The 23,694-nt window shown below is 23.9% G+C and overlaps 9 protein-coding genes across 9 annotated transcripts; 3 read left to right on the forward strand and 6 right to left on the reverse strand.

The window, feature by feature from the left end:
• Positions 1-1,442: 1,442 nt before the first annotated feature.
• Positions 1,443-3,499, forward strand: DICPUDRAFT_98274 (uncharacterized protein; the record flags this gene model as incomplete). The annotated part of the gene is made up of 2 exons (XM_003289124.1): positions 1,443-1,579; positions 1,766-3,499. 2 exons carry the CDS (start codon positions 1,443-1,445, stop codon positions 3,327-3,329), a joined length of 1,701 nt encoding a protein of 566 aa, XP_003289172.1. The 3' UTR covers positions 3,330-3,499.
• A 260-nt stretch (positions 3,500-3,759) lies between these two features.
• Positions 3,760-7,131, reverse strand: DICPUDRAFT_79950 (uncharacterized protein; the record flags this gene model as incomplete). Its single annotated transcript, XM_003289139.1, has 3 exons — positions 3,760-5,688; positions 5,758-6,900; positions 7,024-7,131. 3 exons carry the CDS (start codon positions 7,129-7,131, stop codon positions 3,760-3,762), a joined length of 3,180 nt encoding a protein of 1,059 aa, XP_003289187.1.
• Positions 7,132-7,646: 515 nt separating this feature from the next.
• Positions 7,647-8,237, reverse strand: DICPUDRAFT_79951 (uncharacterized protein; the record flags this gene model as incomplete). The annotated part of the gene is made up of 1 exon (XM_003289140.1): positions 7,647-8,237. One exon carries the CDS (start codon positions 8,235-8,237, stop codon positions 7,647-7,649), a length of 591 nt encoding a protein of 196 aa, XP_003289188.1.
• Positions 8,238-9,005: 768 nt separating this feature from the next.
• DICPUDRAFT_153517 (uncharacterized protein) lies at positions 9,006-9,772 on the reverse strand (the record flags this gene model as incomplete). The annotated part of the gene is made up of 2 exons (XM_003289141.1): positions 9,006-9,333; positions 9,435-9,772. 2 exons carry the CDS (start codon positions 9,770-9,772, stop codon positions 9,006-9,008), a joined length of 666 nt encoding a protein of 221 aa, XP_003289189.1.
• Positions 9,773-10,342: 570 nt separating this feature from the next.
• Positions 10,343-13,052, forward strand: DICPUDRAFT_55923 (uncharacterized protein; the record flags this gene model as incomplete). Its single annotated transcript, XM_003289125.1, has 4 exons — positions 10,343-11,249; positions 11,311-11,670; positions 11,722-11,884; positions 11,996-13,052. 4 exons carry the CDS (start codon positions 10,343-10,345, stop codon positions 12,981-12,983), a joined length of 2,418 nt encoding a protein of 805 aa, XP_003289173.1. The 3' UTR covers positions 12,984-13,052.
• Positions 13,053-13,257: 205 nt separating this feature from the next.
• Positions 13,258-14,298, reverse strand: DICPUDRAFT_153519 (uncharacterized protein; the record flags this gene model as incomplete). The annotated part of the gene is made up of 3 exons (XM_003289142.1): positions 13,258-13,325; positions 13,403-13,695; positions 14,069-14,298. 3 exons carry the CDS (start codon positions 14,296-14,298, stop codon positions 13,258-13,260), a joined length of 591 nt encoding a protein of 196 aa, XP_003289190.1.
• A 2,376-nt stretch (positions 14,299-16,674) lies between these two features.
• Positions 16,675-17,730, forward strand: DICPUDRAFT_17773 (uncharacterized protein; the record flags this gene model as incomplete). The annotated part of the gene is made up of 3 exons (XM_003289126.1): positions 16,675-16,873; positions 16,910-17,347; positions 17,483-17,730. Coding segments are annotated over 3 exons (885 nt in total), but the record flags the coding sequence as incomplete, so codon positions are not given.
• Positions 17,731-17,865: 135 nt separating this feature from the next.
• On the reverse strand, positions 17,866-21,691 carry DICPUDRAFT_153522 (uncharacterized protein; the record flags this gene model as incomplete). The annotated part of the gene is made up of 3 exons (XM_003289143.1): positions 17,866-20,583; positions 20,656-20,905; positions 20,994-21,691. 3 exons carry the CDS (start codon positions 21,689-21,691, stop codon positions 17,866-17,868), a joined length of 3,666 nt encoding a protein of 1,221 aa, XP_003289191.1.
• A 332-nt stretch (positions 21,692-22,023) lies between these two features.
• Positions 22,024-22,837, reverse strand: DICPUDRAFT_79957 (uncharacterized protein; the record flags this gene model as incomplete). The annotated part of the gene is made up of 2 exons (XM_003289144.1): positions 22,024-22,369; positions 22,458-22,837. 2 exons carry the CDS (start codon positions 22,835-22,837, stop codon positions 22,024-22,026), a joined length of 726 nt encoding a protein of 241 aa, XP_003289192.1.
• Between the last annotated feature and the right edge of the window lie 857 nt (positions 22,838-23,694).

Genomic DNA, 23,694 nt, shown 5'->3' on the forward strand with positions numbered 1-23,694 from the left:
GTCGTTATAATTACTATTATGTATTTCCTTTACTATTATACTATATTAGCAATTTACAAACTAATGTGTTTTTGAATTGGTAATGATAATATATTAATAAATTAAACTAATTGATAAAATTAATTTGATTTTATGTTTTTTTTTATTATAGTTTGTTTTAAAACCTAATTATATAAAAATTTAAAAAAAAACTTTTAAAATTTAATCAAATAATATTGTAATATTATTTTTGATTAATCTAGAAATGTAATAAAATTAAAATGAAAAAAAAAATTTTAATAATTTTAAAAAAAAACGAAAAAAAAAAAAAAAAATTATAAAAAATTTTTTTAAAAAAAAAATAAAAAAAATAAAACACAATAATTACCTAAAACATTTACCTTCCAATTCATATTCAGCTTTTTTTTCCCTTTTATTATTTTTTAAAATGATTATTAGTTTCCATTCCTATATTATTTACTTTAAAACTATTTAATTTCTTTCTTTCTTTTTTTCGAAAACTTTTATAAAAACATCACACACAGTGTTTTTCCATCCAAATTAATTAAAACAACACAATTATAGTGCATATGAAAAAACTTTTTATTTCATTTTATTAAAATATCAAATTTGGAATGTTATGAGAATAAAAGTTAACATTTATTTTAATGGCATTCCAAATATTTAATATTTTAATATTTTAATAAAATGAAATATGAAATTTTTTGTAATAAAAAAAATAATTATAATATTAAAATAATAAAACAGTTTAAAAAAAAAAAAAAATTATATATTTGATAATTTAATAATAATACAATAATAATACAATAATAATACAATAATAATAAAAATAATAAAAATAATAATAAAATTTATTATTAATAATTAAAAAAAAAAATATTTTATTTTATTTTTTTTATTTTTATTATTTTTTTATTTTTTTTTTTAATTTTAAAAAATTTTTTAAAATTTTTTTTATTATTGTTTTCAAAAGATATTAATATATTTAATATTTGTATATTATATAAATCCCAATTAGTTTTAAATAACAATTATAATTATATTGGTAATAGTAATAACATAACTAAAATCCACCATTACAATACTATTACTTTTTTATTATTATTGTTGTTTTTTTTTTTTTTTTTTTTTTTTAAGCAAAAATAAAAATCTTTTTTAGATAACAATAATAATTTTTTGTGGTTTTTTTATTTTTAATTTATTTATTTTGTTGTTTTCAAATAGTTTTATTAATATAATAAAATAATATTATACAATAATATATTTTATTTGTTTTGGAAAAGTTTGTTGTTGTTTTTTGATTTTTTTTTGTTTTTCTCAATTATTATTAACAGAACAGAAAAAAAAATTTATTTTTTATTTTTTTAAAAAAAAAAGGAAAAAAAAGTAAAATAAATTTCATTTTAATTTTTTTTTTTTATTGTTTTTGTTTAACAATCTAAATGACTACAACAACCACAACAACTACAACAACTTACCAGCCAGGTATTTCAAATAAATCATATGGTCACAACACCTATCAAAATCAATATAATAATTATAATGGCAAATCTTTACAAAATATACATTTAAAACCAAAGTAATTATTTATTTTTTTTTTATTGAATGTAATAGGATTTTTTCTAATAACATTCTTTTTATTTTTAATATAAATATCAATTTTTTATTTTTATTTTTATCAAATAATGATAAATAAAAAATATAATTATAATAATAATAATAAATATAATAAACATAAAAATAAATTTAATTATAATTCAAATAGTGGAATAAATTTAAGTGCCAGTGGAGAGTTAGAACCTGGTCAATATATTGAAGATATTAATAAAAAAAATAATAAATTAAATAGTAGTTCAAAATATAGTAGTAGTAGTAGTGGTAGTAGTAGAAGAAGGAATAGGAGTCCATCAAGAAGCCGAAGTAGATCAAGATCTAGAAGTATATGTAGATGTAGAGTACGTTGTAAAGGTAGATGTCAAACTTCAAGTAGTAGATATAAATCTAGTAGTAAATCAAATGGTAAATCATTGAGAAGTGGTGGCCGTAGTGGTTATAGAAGTTATAGTAGATCAAGATCAAGAAGTAGGAGTAGATCAAGAAGTGGTGATAGTAGATCAAGATCAAGATCATTGAGAAGTAGAAGTAGAAGTTATTCAACAAGTCAAAGTAGATCACCAAGAAATAGTTTAAATGGCAACAGAAAAAGATCAAGATCAAATTCGAGATCGAGTAGAAGCCACAGTAGATCAAGAAGTAGAAGCAGATCAAGAAGATACTCTACTAGTAAGAAATATAGATCACCAAGGGATAAAAAAAGAGATAGAAGCCGTAGTAGATCAAGATCTAGAAGCTTTACACCGGATAGAAATAAAAATAAATATAATAATGGAAAATCTTCTCTAAGAAATAGCCAGCAGCAAATTCCACAACAACCTCCTGCCCCACCTCCGTTGCCCCCAACACCAACTTTAAAAGAACAAATGATGGATATGGATGTAGAACCAACAAATAATACAACTAGTTCAAATAATACAAATAATAGCAGTGGTAATAGTAGTACAAATAATACCGGTGATAATAGTAATAGTTCAATTAGTGATAATAATAATAATGATAACAATAATACAAACAATACAAATAATAGTGATGGTAACAATAATAATAATAATAATAACAATAATAATAGCAATAATAACAATAACAATAGTTTAAATAGTAATGAAAGTTCTCCACAAGAGCAGCAGCAACAACAAAGCTCTCCAATTAAATCAAAAAGTTTTTCAGATAATGAAGAGGAAGAAGAACAAGAGGAGGGAAGTATTAGCCCAATAAGAGAACCATCACCCAAAATTGGTAAATACCAACAAGAAGATATATCGTTTTTAGAAAAAGAATGGAGATTAATTGAAAAAGAGCGTAGCAATAGTAGTCTTGATGAAGAAATGTTTTGTACTGATGAAATCGAGATGGGAGTTTATTCTTCACCAACTAGCTCATCAACAACATCTACTTCAAGTCAAACTAAAATTAGCTCATCATCACCAATAAAATCAAGTGTCGCTTTAAATAGTAACAAAGATGGAAAGAGAGCAAAGAATAGAATTTCAAAAGATTTTCAAATTGTGCAAACAGAACCAATTGATGTATCAAAAATTAAAAAATATAAATCTTTGTTGTGTGGTGATGGATGGTTTTATAAAGGTGACAATCCTACTCAAAAAGAACCTTGTTTAAATTGGATTTTTACAGACTCTGGACCCCCTGTTGATCCAAGAAAAAACAGGAACTATATAAATGTTAGATATGTTTACGATTCCGATAAAAGATAACAATAATCATAATTTTAAATCGGAGGGTCAATTTTAATAGTAAAAAAAAAAAAAAATAGAAAAAAAAAAAGTAACTCTTTTGTTAGCTGTTACTATTATATAAATAAAGAATATATTTATAAAATAAATATATTTAAATTAATAAAAAAAAAGTTTTTATTATATGACATAAAAAATAGCTTTTCTTTAAATGATTTATAAATTTTTAGTTTTTATTTATATATTTAATATATTGATTATATTAAAATTATTATTTGTTTTCATTTTAGATAAATAGAAAAAAAATTTATGGATTATTGTAAAAGCGGTTCAAGTTTGCGCAAATTTGAAATAACAAATGTGTGGGTAAACTTGAACCGCTTTTACAATATTTAAAAAAAAAAAAAAAAAAAGTTGTGTATTAATTATTTGATGAGAAGTTGGATTTTGATTAGTTTATAGTGAAATTATTTGATGGAAGAATAGTATTTAAAATAAATAATGGATTATCTTTGTATAGATGCAGATGTTTTTTTACAAATTGTTTGGTTTCTTCAACACCTCTATCTAAAACTAAACAACCTACTAATGATTCGAAATAATCACCCAGTCTCTTTGGAGGTAATGCTGCTCTTTCTTCATCTGTTATGTTTGGTGGAAGTTTAAGTCTTTTGCTTGCATCGGATAAATTATTATTTCTAACTAAACGTGATCTAAATTCTGTTAATGTACCTTCATTATATTCTGGGAATTCTTTATAAAGATAATCTGCGGTGATATAATCTAAAACACCATCTCCAACAAATTCTAAACGTTGATAGTTTACATTGGTTCCAGATGAAAAAGCCTCCTCTAAAAGAGATGGATGATCTATTCTTAAATCGAGATTAAATAAAAGTGTTCTAAGATCGTGTGATAATACTGTTTCCTCCATTGATGATTGATAAAGTGGTAAACGAACATTTGAATCATTAAATACATAACGAACAATGATTTCATAAGCTTTTTCAAAACCTCTATCTAAGCTAATGGCACCAAATAGTGCTTCAATGACATCGGCATGTGGCTTTTTAATTTCGTCAGAATTTGAAAGACGTAAGATTTCATCCAAATGCATACGTTTTGAAACTTCGATAAGATTATCGTTTTTAATATTGTTTGCTCTTTCCATTGAAAGAGCACCTTCTTTAGAACCTGAGTATTTATAGAATAAATAAATAGAGGACGCGAGCTTTAATACAGAGTCGCCAAGGTATTCTAATCTTTGATTATCACCTAAATATGGATAGTAATCTTTAAACATTGGTAATTCAGAAGGTGGTATAAGTCTATTGGAGGCTTTGGTTGATGGATGGGTAAATGCTTCTCTGAGGATTTTATAGGATTTTAAAGATACAATACGAGTATTAAATTGAGCCAAACGTACACACCAGTTAATTTCTGAATAGAATGGGAGAATAGCAAGTTTACCAATTGAGTGAATGAAACTTGGGATACCGAGAGAACGAACATCTAGCGGATTCTTTTGGAAATATTTGTTTCTCTTAAAGTATGAAATAAAGCTAATTGGCTCGACTGTATTTACTTTATTATATTCAGCCCAACGACTTGGATTTTCTAATTTACCATCTTTATCGAAAAATAATATACATTTTAATTTCCAAAAATCTTCACTAATTTTAGCACTAACATGGGAGCACTTTAAAGTTGGTAAATAAAAAATTGATTCTACTAATCCTGGTTCATCTGCAGCATTAATTAAAATATTTGATTGCTGAATTGGAGATTCTGGTAACACTTGTTCAGGTTCACTTTCGCTGATACTAAAATCGATTTTTTCTTGTGGTGATACACATGTTGCAGAGGTCTGGTTAGTTTTATTACTGGTAGTGTTAACAATTAAACTATTAAAATCGATCTCTCTACATATTGATAAATCACCCGATTTTGTCATTAAAATTTTGTCTAGATAAAATTTGTTTACTTTTTCTTTAAAATTTTCATCGTAAACATTATTATCTATAAACTCTTTGGTTGGGAATTGGTCAAACTCTAATAAATCCATTAAAACGTCGTAGAGAGGTTTGGTTGGTTCTGAAAGACATTGAACACATGGTACGGTATAGTATTTATCGATTTCATGGAAATTTAAATAATTTTGACCTAAAATTTGAGAAAAGAAAAAATTGTGGAAAGTGACGATTTTTCGGAAATTGTACTTTGAGATAGTTTGTATATGGCCTTTAGTTAAACCGATTGCAAAGTGATCACCGTTATGGTTAACTATGTGTACAGTTGGAGTAAAATCTAAAACTGATGTTGTATATAAAAGAAAATTTGAAAATCTGTAACTTTTATTATTATGGGTAAAATCATTTGTCTAAAATATTAAAAAAAAGTATGTTAGTTAAAGTTTTTTGGTTGAATATTTAATAAAAATAATAATTACTGGTAAAACATGTGAGATTTCAATATTGTAAACAAAAAAACCAATATTATCATGATCTGGGTCGTCATTTGTGTTTAAAAAATCTAGTTCGATTTTTTGATAATCTAGGTGTCTGTGAAGGAATACTCTTTTTGGTTTTGGTGTTTTCTTTTTCTTTTTCTTTTTGTTATTTTCATCACCTTGGTTTTCTTTTTCATCACTGTTTTCATTTTGACCTTCTTTTTCTTGATTTTCATTTTCGCTACTGCTTTCATCACTTTCACAGGAATAGGTATTATTTTCTTCGCCATCTTCAATTTTATTATCTATATTATCTATATTATCTATATTACTATCTATATTAACTATAGTATTTTCTGTTGTATTGGTTTGGATTTGGTCTGGATTTGTTAAATTATCAAGTTTTGCATCTTTAACTAAATGTGCAGCGTGAAATGTATTTGGTAATAAATTGTTTGAAGAGGGTTGTTGGGTTTGTTTTGGTAAATTTAAATTTGAATTTCTAAAAAAATCAACAAAAGAGAGTGGCATTGAACAGGTTTCAACAAATTGCTTTAAGTTGTATAAATCTCTTTCCATACGACTATTGTTCTCTTGCAATGAGGATATTTGATCTTGAAATACATTTTGAACTCTATTAACTTTATCTGATAGCTCCTCAACTTGTTGTTTGAGATTATCTAGTTCAGTTTTTTGCTGTTGTATTTGAAGTTGTTGGACCTGCTGTTTGGTTTCATCTAATAATGGAGAGCCTATAGAGCTAAAAGTTGGTAAATCTGGAGGTAGTTCAATTTGATCATTTTCCCTTAAAAGTGATAGAATTGGTGTTTCCCTAATAAAACTTGATTGGTTCGGAAATGGATTAATAGCTGATCTTTTTGATGAATTTGTTGAGCCACCAGTTATCGAGGATGAGGATTCATCTATTGATCTTTTTGATTGTGAAAAATTTGATGATGTTGTTTTGGGTGTATCTTGTTGATTGTCAAAATTATTTTGAATTTTTGGTGTTGAAAATTCAACAGGGCTACCTTCAATTGATAATAAATACTCTAAAATATGTGTTGCACAATCTTTTTCAGCATCTTTTTTATTCTTTCTCCACTCTGACTCTATTCTTCTATTATTGACTATAACAATTGTCTAAATAATTTTTTCAATTTATTAGTAAATAATAATATTATAATAATAATAATAATAATAATAATAATAATAATAATAATAATAATAATAATAATAATAATAATAAACATTGGATATAGTTACTTTAAAATCTTTATTATGTTCTGACCCCCTTGATTCCGATGTATAAACTATATTAGGTAGTTTTCTTTTTTGAATATATTCATTCAACTGGGTTTTACCAGTATTCATTTTATTATTATATTATATTATATTATAATACTATAGTAATCAAACAATATTAATAAAATTATTAAAGGTATCTATGAAATAAAAATAAATATAAAAAAAAAAAAAATTTTAAAAAAATTTAATAAAAAAAATTAAATAAAAAAAATCAAAAAAAAAACAAAAAAATTAAAAAAAAATTTAAAAAATTCAAAAAACTTAAAATTTTCATCAATTGAAAATTTAAGTTATTTAAGTTTTTTATTTTAAAGTTGCAAAAACCTATTTTTACCTTTTTTTTATGAAAATAGTAAAGTTTAAATTTAGTTATTGAACTATTATTTTATTTATGGGATCATCTTGATATACATTATGTATCGTAGTATCAAATGCTCTGTGGCTATTTCTACATTTAATTGTAAACTAAAGTAAAATAAAATGGCTAAAGTTTTAACTAACCAATAAAAATAAAAATAAAAATAAAAATAAAATTCCATCGATTTTAAAATGTAAAATATATTATTTTTATTTTTTTAATTTTAAACATATAATAATGAATATCCAGTTTTTTCATTACCATAAAATATAGTTCTTTTAAATCTCTTATATAATAAATAAAATGAAAACGATATTAAACAGGAGGTAATGATTGAAAACACCATAGCTGCTACATTTGAACTGTATGCTGACTCGTCAATAATAGTAGGGTCGAATTGAGATGTGTGGTTGGTTATATATCGTTTGAAACCAACTGAAAATATTACATTTGATAAAATAATTAAAAAAGTGACCAATAAAAAAAACATTCTGAATGATACTAAAAATTTGGAGTGTTTGGTTTTGGAATGTTTAATATCTATTAGCAATTGAACCAATATTAAAAATAAAATTAAAAAAGTTGCCAAATAATTTAAAAATACAATTGAATTTCCTGCTTGATGAATTTTAGCCAACTGTAAGCTGTCACTGTCAATACCCAATGTACAAACATTTTCATACTGTTCATTAAATTCGTCGCTATAGAAACAGGTAAATGGTAACAAATAATCCTGACCATTAATATACAATGTATTAATAGCACCACTGTCGCTACCATTATATTCGCTGCTGCTAGAATTTCTATTTAGCATTGCTTTATTTATTACAAACTCCCTTAGGGAGTAGGATATTATAATAGTTTCATTATATAGATTATTTGTATCTTTTTTATTTTCAAACTGATACCTTATAGTCATCCATTTAGATCCATCTAAAATAATATTAAAGGTAAAAAAACAATGATTAGTACTCTATTTTTTGATAAAACCACACTCTATTTTAGTTTTTTTTTCGTTTTTTTAAAATTTAGAAAAATATGAAAAAAATGACATTTAGATGGGGAGAATTAGTTTTTCGGAACACTTTACTTATGATTGGGATAATAATTAATATTGATATTATAAAAAACAAAAATAATGATATTACAGTTAACAATTTATATTTCTTCATTTATTTATTACAAATAGTATTTTACAAGATAAAAATTAAAATAAATTAAACAAAAAAAGAAAAAAAAATAAAATAAAATAAAAAAAAATAAAATAAAAAAATAATTAAAAAAATAATTAAAAAAAAATATAAAAATTAATTAAAAAAAAAATAAATTATTTATAAAACTAAGAAGTTGGAATAGTATGAAGTTTATAGTTATTAAAATAAAAAAATTAAATTAAAAATAAAAAAAAATAATAAATATTTATCATTTAATTTATTTTTTTAAACAAAGATATAAAAAAATAATGTGAGAAATTTTCATTATTTTTTTTTTTTTAAAGATAATTCCTAAGAAAATATCTTTATTAAATTATATATTATTTATAATTACTACTATTATTAAAAAGAAAATTGGTATTATACTTTTAATTTGCATTTCTCTGGTTTGGGGAATACATAACATCGGTTCTTACACAGTATTTAACACCTTTAGTAACGGGAGAACCACAATGATGTAGATTGTGTTCAAAAACCAATACCGAGCCCATTTTAGGTAAAACTTGAATTATATCCTCTTCATCCTCTTTATCTCTTGAGAATGAGGTTTCACCACCTTCTTCAACATGGTTTAAATATAATTGAATTGTGATATATGAACGCTCACCAAATTTAGGGTGTCCATGTTCTCTGGCATAAACGCCATCATAATGCCATTTAAACTCTTGACCTGGATGATATCTTAAAAATCTTAATCTATACGAATAAAAAAATTTGTTTAAATATTAATATATTTTAAAAAATAAAAAAATAAAAAAAAGAAATAAAGCATTGCCAAAAAACATTAAAAAACATACCTTTCATTTAAACTAACTTTTTTACAATTTGAAATAGTTTCTGGAATGTAGTTTTTAATTCTTTGGTATAGTTTATCTGCCATTTCTTCACTATCGATTATGCATCTTTCATTGTTTCTAATATTTGTCATGAGTTTTTGACGTCCATAACCAATATTTACGAGTGCTTTTTCATAACCTTGTTTCTCTGTCAAATCAATCCATTCTTTGCATTCTTTTTCTGTAAATACATTCTCGATAACAAATGCTATCTTATTTTGTTGGGGTTCAAACACTTGAGTTGTATTATAATTATTGTTATTGTTATTATTATTATTGTTATAATTATTTTTTGTCATTTTTAATATTTTTTATTATCTCTTTTTATTTATCACTTTAAATTCACACTGATTTTAATTTATATTTTTAAATTTTATTTTTTAAATTTTATTTTCTTTTTTTTTTCTTGAAAAAATATGAATTAAAGTGGTAAAAATAAATAAATTTATTAGAAAAAAAAAGGTTTGGAAAAGATATTGAAAAACCAAAGATTTACATTTTGATTAATAAATAATTTATATTAAATTTTAATTTATATTAATATTTAAATTTATATTAATAATCAAATTTATATTTAATATTAATTTTAATTTTAATTTTAATTTTATATTTATTTTTATATTTATTTATATTTATAGTTCTCTTTATGATGGTGTTAACTATTGTTTTTTCAATGTAGTTTTAAACAATAGAGATATTTATATTATTATTTATGTGTATATAATTTATATAAACCGCCATTATTTACCATAAATAATTTTCTTGTAAAAATTGAAAATTTGAAAAAAAAAATTAAAAAAAAAAAAAAATTTTAAAAAAAAAGATAATTTTTTTCATTAATTTATTTTTATATATTTATAATTTTATAGATGGACTTTTTAAATTCATTACCACCATTGGATAATAATAATATCAATGATTCATTTAACCCATTAGACAACAACAATAATAACAACAATAACAATAATACAAAAAAGAAAATTCATAGACTATCACCCGAAGTTGTAAATAAAATATCGGCTGGTGAAGTTATTCAAAGACCAAGCAATGCACTAAAAGAACTATTAGAAAATAGTTTAGATGCCAAGTCAACCAATATAATTATTACTGTTAAGGATGGAGGCATGAAATTATTACAAATTCAAGATAATGGCACAGGTATTCGTTTAGACGATATGGAAATTGTGTGTGAACGTTTTACAACAAGCAAGCTAACAAAATTTGAGGATCTTAGAAAAATAGCATCATTTGGTTTTAGAGGCGAAGCTTTATCAAGTATTAGTCATGTATCTCACTTAAAAATACAAACTAAAACTGCCGATTCAAACTGTGCATATCGTGCCTGTTATTTTAATGGTAAATTATCACCCTCAAATCCCAATGACCCATCATCATGTGACCCAAAACCATGTGCTGGTGTAAATGGTACCCAAATAACTGTAGAGGATTTATTTTTTAACACACCATCAAGAAAAAGTGTTTTAAAAAACTTTAGTGAAGAGCATTCCAGAATTTCTCAACTCATCAAAAAGTATGCAATAAATAACCCAAAAGTTGGATTTACCTTAAAAAAACTAGGCGAACCCACACCCGAAGTTATTACCAGTGGAAATTTAACTGAACAAGATGTCATTTCGTCATTATTTGGTAATGATCTAGCAAAAGATTTAAAAGAAATCACCTTAAAGTCTGATAAGTTCGAATTCGACGTTAAAGCTTTAATTACAAATACAAATTACAATTCAAAGAAAACAAATTTTATTTTATTTGTTAATGGTATGCATATTTAAAAAAAAAAAAAATTAATTTTATATATTCTAACATTTAAAAACTATAGGTCGTTTAGTTGATTCTAAAAATTTAAAAGTTGGTTTAGAACAAATTTATAGCAAATATTTACCTAAAGGAACACATCCATTTATGTTTTTAAGACTATTAGTTGCCCCAAAAAACATAGATGTTAATATTCATCCAACAAAAAGTGAAGTTAAAATCTTGCACGAAGATCAAATAATTGAAATTATTCAACAAAAAATTGACGAAGAATTGAGTGTTTCATCCAACTCCAAAACCTTTTCAACTCAAGTACTCTTACCTGGATTTGATAATGACCAACAGACATCATCCCAAAAGAAACAAAAAACTTCAGCAACAGCATCACAAACTAAATCATCTTCGTCATCATCATTAAAAGATAGTAACAATGGAGAACCAAAACAAAGAAAAGAACCTTTAGAATATGATAAAGATAAAGTTAGATCGGACTCAAGAACCCAAACCCTGCATGCCTTCCTAAATCCTTTAGATTTTAACGATGCCGATGCTGATGAAAGTAATGACAATAGTAGGAGCAGTGTAAATAATAAAAGCAAAGGTGAAAATGAAAGTGGTGATTTTAGAGATAATGAAGGGTTTGGTGATTTTGATGACGCCCCACCCCGCGATATTGATGATCCGTTTAATAGTATAGTTAATATTACACCAATCAAACCAAATAACAATAATGATATTAATAATAACAGCAATGATGATACCACAACAAAAAACAACACAATAAATAGTCCAACTGACCAAGATAATGTAAATACTAAAAAACGAAAATCATCATCATTAAAATCTACAGATAATCAAGAATTAAAGAATCAAGTATCCAAAATGTCAGGGCATACATTTGTTCAAACTAGAAAAACTAGAAAATATAAACAAGTAGAACTAACCAGTATTAGATCATTAATTTCACAGACCCAGGACGATAGCCACGAAGGTTTACAAGAATTTTTCAACAACTGTGTTTTTGTTGGTTGTTTGGACCATGCCTATGCACTTGCACAATTTGGAAAAAAGCTTTATCTTTTAAATGTTGAAACCATCACCAAAGAACTATTTTATCAACTATCTCTTTCAAGATTCTCTGATTTTGACTCGATTAGGTTCAGCCAACCACTTTCTGTATATACACTATTATTAGTATCATTAGATTCACCAGCATCAGGATGGATGGAATCAGATGGTCCAAAGGATAAAATTGCTGATCATCTAACAAATTTAATTATTTCCAAAAAAGATTTACTCAAAGAATACTTTTCAATCGAAATCGATGATCAAGGTATGCTTACTTCAATACCTCAAGTGTTGGACCACTATGTACCATGTACCGATAATTTGCCAATATTCCTATTAAAACTATCAACCGAAGTAGAATGGGAATTTGAAAAAGAATGTCTCTTGGGTATAGTTAAAGAAATATCATCGTTTTATAAAATTGAACCCTCATTTATCAAACTTCGTGATTTACAAAATTTACAACAACAACAGCAACAGCAACAACAAGACAAACCAAACCAAACCAATGTAAATTATATTAAAAAAGATGGCAAAGAATGGACCATTCAACATTTAATTTTTCCAGCATTCAGAAAACTTTTACCGCCAAAAAGATTTGCCAATGATGGCTCAGTAATTCAAATAACATCTTTGGATAATCTATACAAAGTTTTTGAAAGATGCTAAATAAAATTTAATCACACTTAAATTAATTTTAATTTATTAAAATATTAATTAATTTGTTTTTTTACACATAAAAAAAAAAAAAAAAAGAAAAAGATAGAGTTTTTTTAGTATTGCATTTGTATTATATTTAAAAAACAAATTATTAAATTTGTTTTTTTATATATATTATTATATTTTAGTTTTTTAATTTTTTTATTCGTATTTTTTTTTTAAGTTTTTTTTTTTTTTTTTATATTATTATATTTTATTATTTATTATCCGTTATATAAAATAATTATTTTGATAAGATTTCTTTATTTTCGGCTTTGTATTGATCAAAAGTGGATTTGAATTTGTTGGCAGCTAAAAAGAAAAAAAAAAAAAAAAAGAAAATTAATATCCTTGCACAATAATAATATATTTTTGATTATAATATTTACTTTCGGATGAACCAAATCTGATGGCGAAAAGTTCTGGGACACCATTTGGGAATTCTTCATCTGAAAAATCTAATGGACATTTCCAGGTCCAAGCTCTGTCTGAACCTTGCATTGGTTCTAATGATAAATTTGGATCGACAAAGTGATTTAAACAAACTTTATGGACTTTTTCACGTCTCATAACAATTCTAACTTTACCAGTTTTTTTATCCTTTAAGAATCTAACATTACCAATACCTCTTTCTTTCCATTGTGGAGTTTCAGTGGTATCAAATCTGAATAATCTTGAACGTCTATAATTAAAATAATAAATATTAGTTTATAATACCCTATATTATAATTTACTATCTATATTATCTCTATTATTATTATACTATTTGTTAACTATTATTACTATTATCAATTATTATTATTATTATTATTATTATTATTATTATTATTATTATTATTATTATTATTATTTATTTGTTTATATATTTGTTTATTTATTTGTTTATTTAATTATTTATTATATATTGTTGATTGTAATTAATTTTTTAGATAGCTATTGTGAAATAATTGATTTTTTTCACAAATAACAATTGATTTGAAAAATTATTTGTTTTTTTTTTTATAATTATTTTTCATTATTTTTTAAAATAGATTAATTTCAAACTTTGAACATACTCATCATAAACAACTTCTTCGTCTTCTTCATTGTTTGAAATTTTAGTTTCTTCTAATTTTAAACGAACACCAAAATCAACGTTTGGTTCAGAGTCTTCAGCAGTTTCAACAGCTTCTTCTTTTTTTTCTTCAGTGGTGGTTTCTGCTGGTGCAACAACAGATTCTTCTTTTTTTTCGACAACTTCTTCTTTCTTTTCAACAACTTCTTCTTTTTTTTCGACTTCTGACATTTTTATATTGGATAAGTTTAATTTGATTAAAGATTAATTAAAACAAACAAAGATTGATGATAAAAAAAAGAAAGATAAATATTATATGTATACAAATGGATATGTGATATTTTTTAAAAAATTTTTTAAAAATTTTTTATGTGGTGGAATTTTGATTTTTTTAAAAAAAAATTTTAAAATTTTTTTTTAATTATTATTTTCATTTTCTATTTTTTTTTCCAATTATCATAATTTCTTCAAATGAATTATATAAATAGAAATTCTTTTTTTTTTTTTTTTTGAGTAAACCAAGAGTCTATTCTTTTAAATGAAGTTTTGACCAAGTTCATTATAATAAACAATTTATAAATAAACAAATAAACAAATAAACAAATAAACAAATATATAAATAAATATATATATATATAATAAATAAATAAAACAAAAATTTATTTTTCCCCAAACCAAAATAAATATAATTAAATTAAAAAATAAAATGAACTAAAAAAAAATAAAAATTAAAAAAAAATAAAAAAATAAAAAAAAATAATAAAATTATGAATCCCAATTAAGGATATTTTATTTTTAAACTGTATTATTTACCAAAATCATGATTAGATTACTTATCTATTTTATTAACTATTTGTTCGATTTTTATTTATATGAACTCAATGTAGTGGGTTTTAAAGGGGTTTTTAGTCATTGAACAAAGTTATATTTAAAAATGCCAAATATTTAAAATATTCTAAATGGTTTATAATAATAATAAAAATTTAATAAAAATAATAAAAACAATTATAATAGTACAAAAAAAAAAAATGTTTCGAATATCAATGTCCAGATCCTTATCCGTAAGCAGCAGCTAAACCGGATAATGTAAGACCAAAAGGAGGTAAATAATAATAGAAATAATAAAAAATTAAAATAAAACGGTTAATTTTTTAAAAATGATTTATTTAGTATAACAAATTAGTTTATTTCATCATATTGATTGAAAGGATCTAGGCATAAAAAGTTTGTCTGCTAGTACCGACACCACCTTTTTTTGAACCACCATTTGCAATTTTTTCTTTTTTAAAAAAAAAAATTAATATTTATAATAAAATTAAAAAATTTAAAAATAAAACTGCTTACTTCCACCGAAAGGCCACCACCACATGTTTATTTATATATTAATATTTATTAGAGAATAAAAAAAAAAAGTAAAATTATAAAATTATAAAATAAAAATAAAAAAATATTCGGACTTTTTGATCTTTTAAAAACCAATAAAAAAAAATTAAAAAATTAAAAAAAAAATAAAAAAAAAATAAAAAAAAAATAAAACCATAAACACCTTAGAATAAAAAAATAAAATAAAATTGTTTCAGCAAAACAAAAAAATCTTTTCCTAGCCTAAATATTTATTTATTAAAATAATGGGTTTTTTTTGAAATGGCGATTATGGTTTGAAAATTCCTTTTAATCCCCCAGTGAAAATGGGTTTGGAACCATTTTTTGTTCCTCCTTGGGCTTGACCTAGAAAAATAAACAAAAAAAAAAAAATTGTGATTTTTATTAATAAAATTATAAAGATATTTTGAACCAAACACAACCAAAAATAATAATAAAAGTGAAAAATAAAAAAATAAAAAATGAATTATATAATTTAAATTTATTACCTCTGCCTAATCCACAGTTATTCATTTTTTTATATTGATATTTGTTTTTGATTTGTTTGTATTTAAAAAAAAAAGAAAAGAAATTTTTTTTTTTTTGAACAGCTAAAAAAAAACAATCACAAAATAAAATTATGGGTGGGAAAAATAAAAAATCTTATTTTTGGTGCAAAGTGAAGTGTATTTTTGCAGCAAAGATTCTTTTTAGATATTTATTTGTAGTAATACCTTTAAATAAAATGAATAAAAAAAAATCTTTTTTAATTTTTATTTGAATTTCTTTAAAAATATCAAATTACTAAATATAAAGTTTAGATATTTTTTATAAACATAATACTTTTTTTAAACATTTTTTTCACAAAAAAAAAATTATTTACAAAGATAAAAAAACAAATAAAATATTATATTATAACTTGAAATTTTTTAAACCAAAATATATTTTTTTCACCAACCTCAATAGAAACTTTATATACTAAAATATAAAAAGAAAATCAAAGGTTTCTTCTTTTTAAATTTTTAAACGAGGGTTGAACAGAGGTGGTCAAATCCACCATGTGTTTATTTTCACCAAAAAATTAATATAGGGTTTTTTGTTTTTTTAATTTTTTTCTTAAAAATTTTTAATTTTTTTTTAATTTCCTAATATTTTTTTTTTAATATAAAACTTTTATTCATTTAATATACTTTAATTAAAATAATATAAGTTATGTTTTACTTGTTAAACTTAATAGATAATAGTAATAGTAGTAATAGAAGTATAGATATTGTTTTTTTTTTAGTTTGGAGAAATACATATTTATTAAAACTAGTACACCACCACCAAAGATTATATATTAAATATGAATATGGTGTTTTCAATAATATAAAAGAATTAAATGAATACAGGTTTAAAGATTATTTAAAAAAAATTACTCTACAGGGTAAAATAGAAATTGTCAGTAATACATTAATTTACAAAGATATATTTGCAGGAGGAGAGGAAGGATACACAATACCACCACGGATAAATACATTAGAAATCGATTCGGATTCACCAATTATGGCCAATAATATTCCAGATAGCATAGATACATTACATTTTGGAATGGGATTCAATAAACCTTTGTATGCTCTTAGCACCAACCTTTCTTTAACCAGCTTATCACTTGGACACTACTTCAATACAGAGATTTTACCAGGAGATTTACCAGTATCTTTAAAGACTCTTATATTCGATGGATGTACATTTGGTAGAAAACTAAGAGCTCATATATCATTTAGTAATTGGCAATTTTACGGATCTAGTTATAATAAACCTTTTCAAAAAGGGGCGTTACCACCATCTTTAACACACTTAGAGCTTTCCGAAGACTACAACCATCCTTTTAAAGAGGGTGATTTACCACCAGGTTTGTTAGTTCTCGCTTTTGGGAGTTGGTATGATCAACCCATCGGACGTAATGTCTTACCAAGCAGCTGTCAATCTATTCAATTTGGTTTTAAATTTAACCAGCCTATCAGAGAAAACTCATTACCTATATCTTTAACCCAATTAAGTTTTGGTTTAGAATTTGACCAACCTATAAAATTGAATCAATTACCTAATAGCCTTCAATACTTAAAGTTTGGCCCTTTATGGAATCATCCTTTATCATACTATAATCTACTTTCAATGTCAAAAAAATCAATATTACCAAATTCACTGACGCACTTGGATCTCTCTTATTGCAAGTTCGATCAGGTTTTATCCAATGGGGATATACCAAGCACACTTAAATGTTTAAAACTACCAAAAAATTACAACAAACCACTATTATTTATAGTTAGTAGTTTAAATGTTATTTTTAACCAAGAATAAAAGAAAAAATAAAAAGTAAAACCAAATAAAATTAATTTATTTTATTATTTATATAGCTTTTATTTATTTTATTTTAAAAAATTAACCATGCTATTATTTATATAATCTATTACTTAAAATATTATTAATTTTGTTTGTTATTTCTATCGAAACTGATTGGATTTGTAAAAGAGATTGAGTAGATTGATTTTCTAATAATTTGTTTTTGATATCATTTATCAAACCTAAAACATTTTCATCTTGCAAATATTTATTATTATTGCCGTTGCTGTTAGCACTATTATTATTGTTGTTATTGTTGTTATTGTTTGAAAAGCTGGTTGAGGAGTTTCTAGTTAACTTTTGTTGTTCATAAATTTCTAATTGGTGATCGGTCATTGATTGGGTTGCGGCGTCATTTTCAACTTGTTTTGTAATTAAAACATATTGATCTGTTGGTGGATCAGAAAATTTAAATTTCTTTTTATTATTTGCATTTGTATTTGGGTTGTAATTTACAGTGGTGTTTGATGGTTGGTATTGATTTAATAGTTTATTATCATTATTATTAACTTTTTTTAATTGGGAGTTTGGTAATACAAAGTCATCGTACGATTCATCTAGATCAATGCTTTCATCATTAATCTCATTTGGACGTTTTGTTTGCTGTTGCTGTATATTATCATCATTGAAATTTGGTAGTTGTATTGAAATTTGATCTTTTAATTTTTTTAAAGTTTTTGATAATTTGCTTGGGTACTCTAGTGATTTCGAATTTATATGTGTACCAAAAGTTTCGTTCCAAAAATATAAAGCTTTTTCTTTAATTTCATTTACTGGTGAGGTGAAGGCACTGATTAATAACAGCTCTAATTGTTCCAATAGTTTACTATTGTATTTATAGTTTGAGGAATTTATGCTACTGGAGGTGGTAATATTATTTTGTATCAAGGTTTCCAAAGTTGTATCCCAAAGATTAATAAAAGAGTCTCTAATTAGTGTCAGTTGATACTTTTCTTGGCTATCTAATTTTGAGGTAATTGATGGCAGTGGTTTAGTATCTTTAATGTAGAGTATTAAAGAGCTTTCCATGTTCTCTAATAAAACAAGGCAGAGGGTCGACGATTTGCATTTCTTTAAAATATTTGTAATAGTGTTGAAACATGGCACCAAGGAATTGATGATCAAGAATGGTTGGGAGTTGTTTAATATTGGATTGTTTGATATCATTTTGGAGAAATGACAATTGACTAAAAGATTGCTAAGGTTTGATAGTATTTTTGGAAGTTGGGCATCTTCAAATTCGCCCTCTGATTGATTTTTCATATTTTTTTGTTTTCTTTTATTCGCATAGTTGTTTGTAATTGAAGCACCATTACCATTTATGAATGATAGATCATACAGTTCTAATAGGGGAATTGATGTTGCTAGAATAAAATCGTAGTAGTTTTGGTGGTTTGTTAATTGAAGGTCGTCTATTGTTTGAAATATATATCCGATGGAGGGATTGGTACTGGTTTTAATAGAAAAGATTCTACACATTGATTGAAGAGTGTTTTTCCAAAGTTTACTGTTTGAGGTGAGAATTTTACATGGATCCATACTATTATCACTAGAGTATGGTGTTCCAGCAACAGCTCTTAGAGGCCATAATAAAAGATTCGATATTGATTCTAGAATACAATCGATCATTGTTGGAGGTAAAGTTAATAGTACATGGGATCTTTCGATGAGTTTATGAACAGTTGAGGTTAAAATACTCCAAAGCCTTAAGAGATAGCAAAGAGTGGTTTCATTATCTAAATTATCGTTCATTACACCAATGATAAAGTTGAGACGATTTGACATGTCCAATGGTTTACTAAAAGTGATAGTTAGTAACTCTTCAAAAAGTGGTAGTAGATGTTCTTTAGTTTGCTCGCTGGTTAATTTGAAGCCAAATTCTATTATATTTAAAATGAAAAAGTCGATGGGAATATAATCTTTGCCACTATTAATATTTTTGATTAGGTATTGATTCGAGTCTGAGCCACCACCAATTAAAATTGAACTTTGGATGGATTGAATGGTATTTTTGTATATAGTTTGATAAAAGAATAATGTACTGTCTTCATCTGGTTCTATTTTCATTTGTTCGAAAAGTTGCTGAAGGAAAAGTAAAAGATCTTTTAAAAGTAATAAATATTTTTCATCCTTGGTATCTATATTTGACATTCTTTTTAAAATTGCATTCCATAATTCAATCTTTTCATTAAAGCAAAATTGAGGAGTATTTGAATCTGATAAGATGTATCGTGACTGAATTGCAAGTTTAAAGGGCTCTAAATTACCAAGTAACCATTCAGATGCGTTGATATTTGTAAACACTAATGGAATAGTTTCTAAAACTACATCGTATAGTGCCTGTAGTTTCTGTTTTGCAGATTTTCTAACCTCTTGTGATGGTGATGTTATTGATACTAATAAAAGTAATGCGTTTTCACCTAGATGATAATCTGCGATATTTTCAATTTCGTTTGGTGGGGTTTGTTGGCTTTTTGAGAAATTTGGTTTTTTTAAAATATTTACATAAATTGGAGTAAAAACAATTGGAAAAACTTCATAAAGTGATTGTTTAAATTGCTTCAATAGGTACATCCAGCTTGAAAAGCTTGCTTTTTTGACATCAACATCTTTTTCGGTTGCGAGTGATAATGAAAGTGGTGCTATAAATAACTGCATTTTCTTTTTTTCTTTTTTTAAATCTGAATCCCTTGATGCACCTTCCATAAACAACTTCCAATTATTAAATGATTCGATTTTTATGAGTTTATTATCATTTTTAAATGAGATCTTTTTAAAAATAAAAATGGGATTAGTATTTAATTTATTTTTTAGTTTTTTTATTTTATTTTTTTTGCATACCTCTGGAATTGGAGTGAGTTGATTTATAACACGATCGACAAATGGAGCATTTGCCAAAAAGAAGGTATAAAAGGTCCAATATTGAATTGCCAATACTTCATTTTTGCTTTTTAAAAGAATTTCTAATTTTTGCATGTATTCTTGACGACACTCTAATAACTTGAATGATAAATCTTCTGGTACTGATATATTCTTTTTTTGATAATATTCAATTAAAAAGCATAGTATTTCTTTTAATTGTTCTATTTGGCTGTTATAAAATGAAATAAAGTTTTGTTATTAATATATATATATATATATGGCCCATTGGATTGACAGTATGTATTTACACTACTTACTTTATTAAATTTTCAACTCTAAATAACTTATTAAACACTAATGGCAGCCAATCTTGAATGCTGTCTAAATACAATTGAATGTTTTGTTGAAGTAATGTATTGAATGAATTTAAAATTTCACTTTCGATAGTTTTTGAATTGAAAGGTGTCTCTGATAATAACTTGATATAGGTTTCAGGTAATTTGGTGCTAATTGGACCATTTTGAAAGCTTTGACTTGAAAAGCACCAAATCGCATAATTGCAAATATTTTTATTTTTCGTTATACCTATAGTGTTCTCTATTAATTTGGTGATTTCTTTAACTTGTGAATCCATTAATACCTTGACGGTGAAAGATGAATAGAGAAAATATCCCAATGATCTTAACGAGAAAATTGCCAACTTATCAATTTGGGAAAAAAGAAGTGAATTTTTACTTTTCTCTTTTTGTGACTGACTTTGCTGATTGTTACTGCTTGTAATATGAACTTGAAAAACATTTATAAATTTTAATACCGAGTTGGATAGACATGAGGATAATGCTTCATTCTCTTCACAATCTTTTAAATAGTTGATAAGTTCATTAAATGACTCCTCAACCTGGCTAAATAATCTATTGTGTTGATTTATATCGATTGATGTGACTTTATTGGTTAAATTTAAATTTTGTTCTAAAACTTTTAAAATTTTTGAAATATTTAAATAATATTCATTCATTTTTAATGAAAATGTATTTATTGTTTAAAATAAAAAATATTTATATACATATATTATTATTGCTATTATTATTATTACTTTTTTTTATTATTTGTGAAATGAATGAAAAGAAAAAAAAAAATTTAAAAAAATTTAAAAAATTAAAAATAAAAATTTTTAATATTTAAAGCGGGAAATTTTATCCAATCAAAGTCATTGCAAAATTTATATAAATATTTTATTTTATATATTAGTTTAAATATAAATAATGATTGATTTAAAGTAGGGAAAAATAAAACATCAAAAAAAAGTATTTTTTTTTTTTTTTATTTGTATTATAAAAAAGTATTATTTTATTTTTTAATAAATATTTTTAATATAAAAAATGTAAAAAATAATAACAATATATTATTATAAAATATTATTTTTATATTTGATTTTAGGGAGTTTGACTGATTGAATATTGGTGATATATAGAAATTGGCATCACCAAAATAAAAACTAATATTTCCAGCGTCTGTGTATAGGATACCCATTGTTAGCGTGTATGCATTCAACAAAATCTTTTTAGACTCGCAATCTACAAAATTATACTCTAACAAATTACATTCCAACTTTATTCCTTCCCAGCAAAAGTCACTTTTAACTACCAATACGCCCATTGACCTGTATCTATCTAATGATACCTTATCACTCTCACTATTTATAAAACAAATATGTTAAAAGATATTAATACAATAAATAAATATATAATAGAATAATAACTATAATGTTTTTAATTATTTACCTTTCTGAAACAACACAATAATCTTTTTCTAAATAGTTTAAATGGGAATATGTAATTATTGTTCCATTTTGACATTTGTTAAAATTATAATATGTTTTACACTCGTCAGAATCGCATTCGCATGGGGAGGTGTAGCAATCTGCCCATGTGTTATTCATTTGTTCTTTATCGCAAATCATCTTTAATGACTCGAGCCATAACATTCTAAAACAATAATTGGGTTTTGTTAAAGCGGCTCTTATTATAATTGGATCACCTGAGCAATCTTCATTTGCATAATTTGTAAAAACTAATTCTTTGCCTTCCGTAAAATTCGATTCTTTACTACAAAATAATATTATTATTAAAAACATTAAAAAATAATTTATAACTAATTTCATTTTTAATTTATTATATATTATTATATATTATTATATATCTATTATTAATTATTAACTATTAATTATTTATTTCTTATTATTTATTTATTATTAATATATTATTTGTTTAAATGGTAATGATACAATGAAAATTAATTTTTAAAAATATAGACAGATTATGTATATGTGTGGGTATATAGTTATATTATGATTAAATTATATTTAATTTTATATAATTCTTTTGATTGGATAAATGATTATATTTAAAATTTAGAGTATTATAAAAAAAAAATAATTAAAGTTATTTAAATATATTATTTTTAAATTTTAATTTAAAATTTAAATAAAAAAAATAAAATATTAATTTAAAAAAAATGTATTTTAATTATACTTTAAATTATTTATATTTATTTATTTTTATTTTATTTTATTTATTTTTTTTGTGTATATTTTTAATGAGAGAGTGGGTTGGAAAATAGAAAAAAATAATCTCAAAATAGAAAAGATAAAATAAATATAACTCATGATTATATGTGAAAATAATTGTGTGTAAGTGTGGGTTTGGTGTGTGTATAGAGACAAAAAAAAAGAAATTTTTATGTGTGTGGGTGTGGGTTGTTGAGTGTGTAATTGTGTGCCCTTAAAAACACTAATATAAGTGGTAAGAAATTGAATGTGCGGTATTTAACTATATTGCATTATATATCATTATATCATTAGTTAAAATGCTTAAATATGGTGGTATGTAAATTATAAATAGTATGTGTGACATTTATAAACTTAAGTATTATTTTTATATGTAATTATGTTTCTATAAAAATATTTAAATTATATTTTTTTGTGATGGGTATACAGGTTTGTGTGTTATATTATGTTCC

Source organism: Dictyostelium purpureum (genome assembly GCF_000190715.1).
Source record: "Dictyostelium purpureum unplaced genomic scaffold DICPUscaffold_163, whole genome shotgun sequence".
In the NCBI taxonomy this organism is placed as follows: Eukaryota; Evosea; class Eumycetozoa; order Dictyosteliales; family Dictyosteliaceae; genus Dictyostelium; species Dictyostelium purpureum.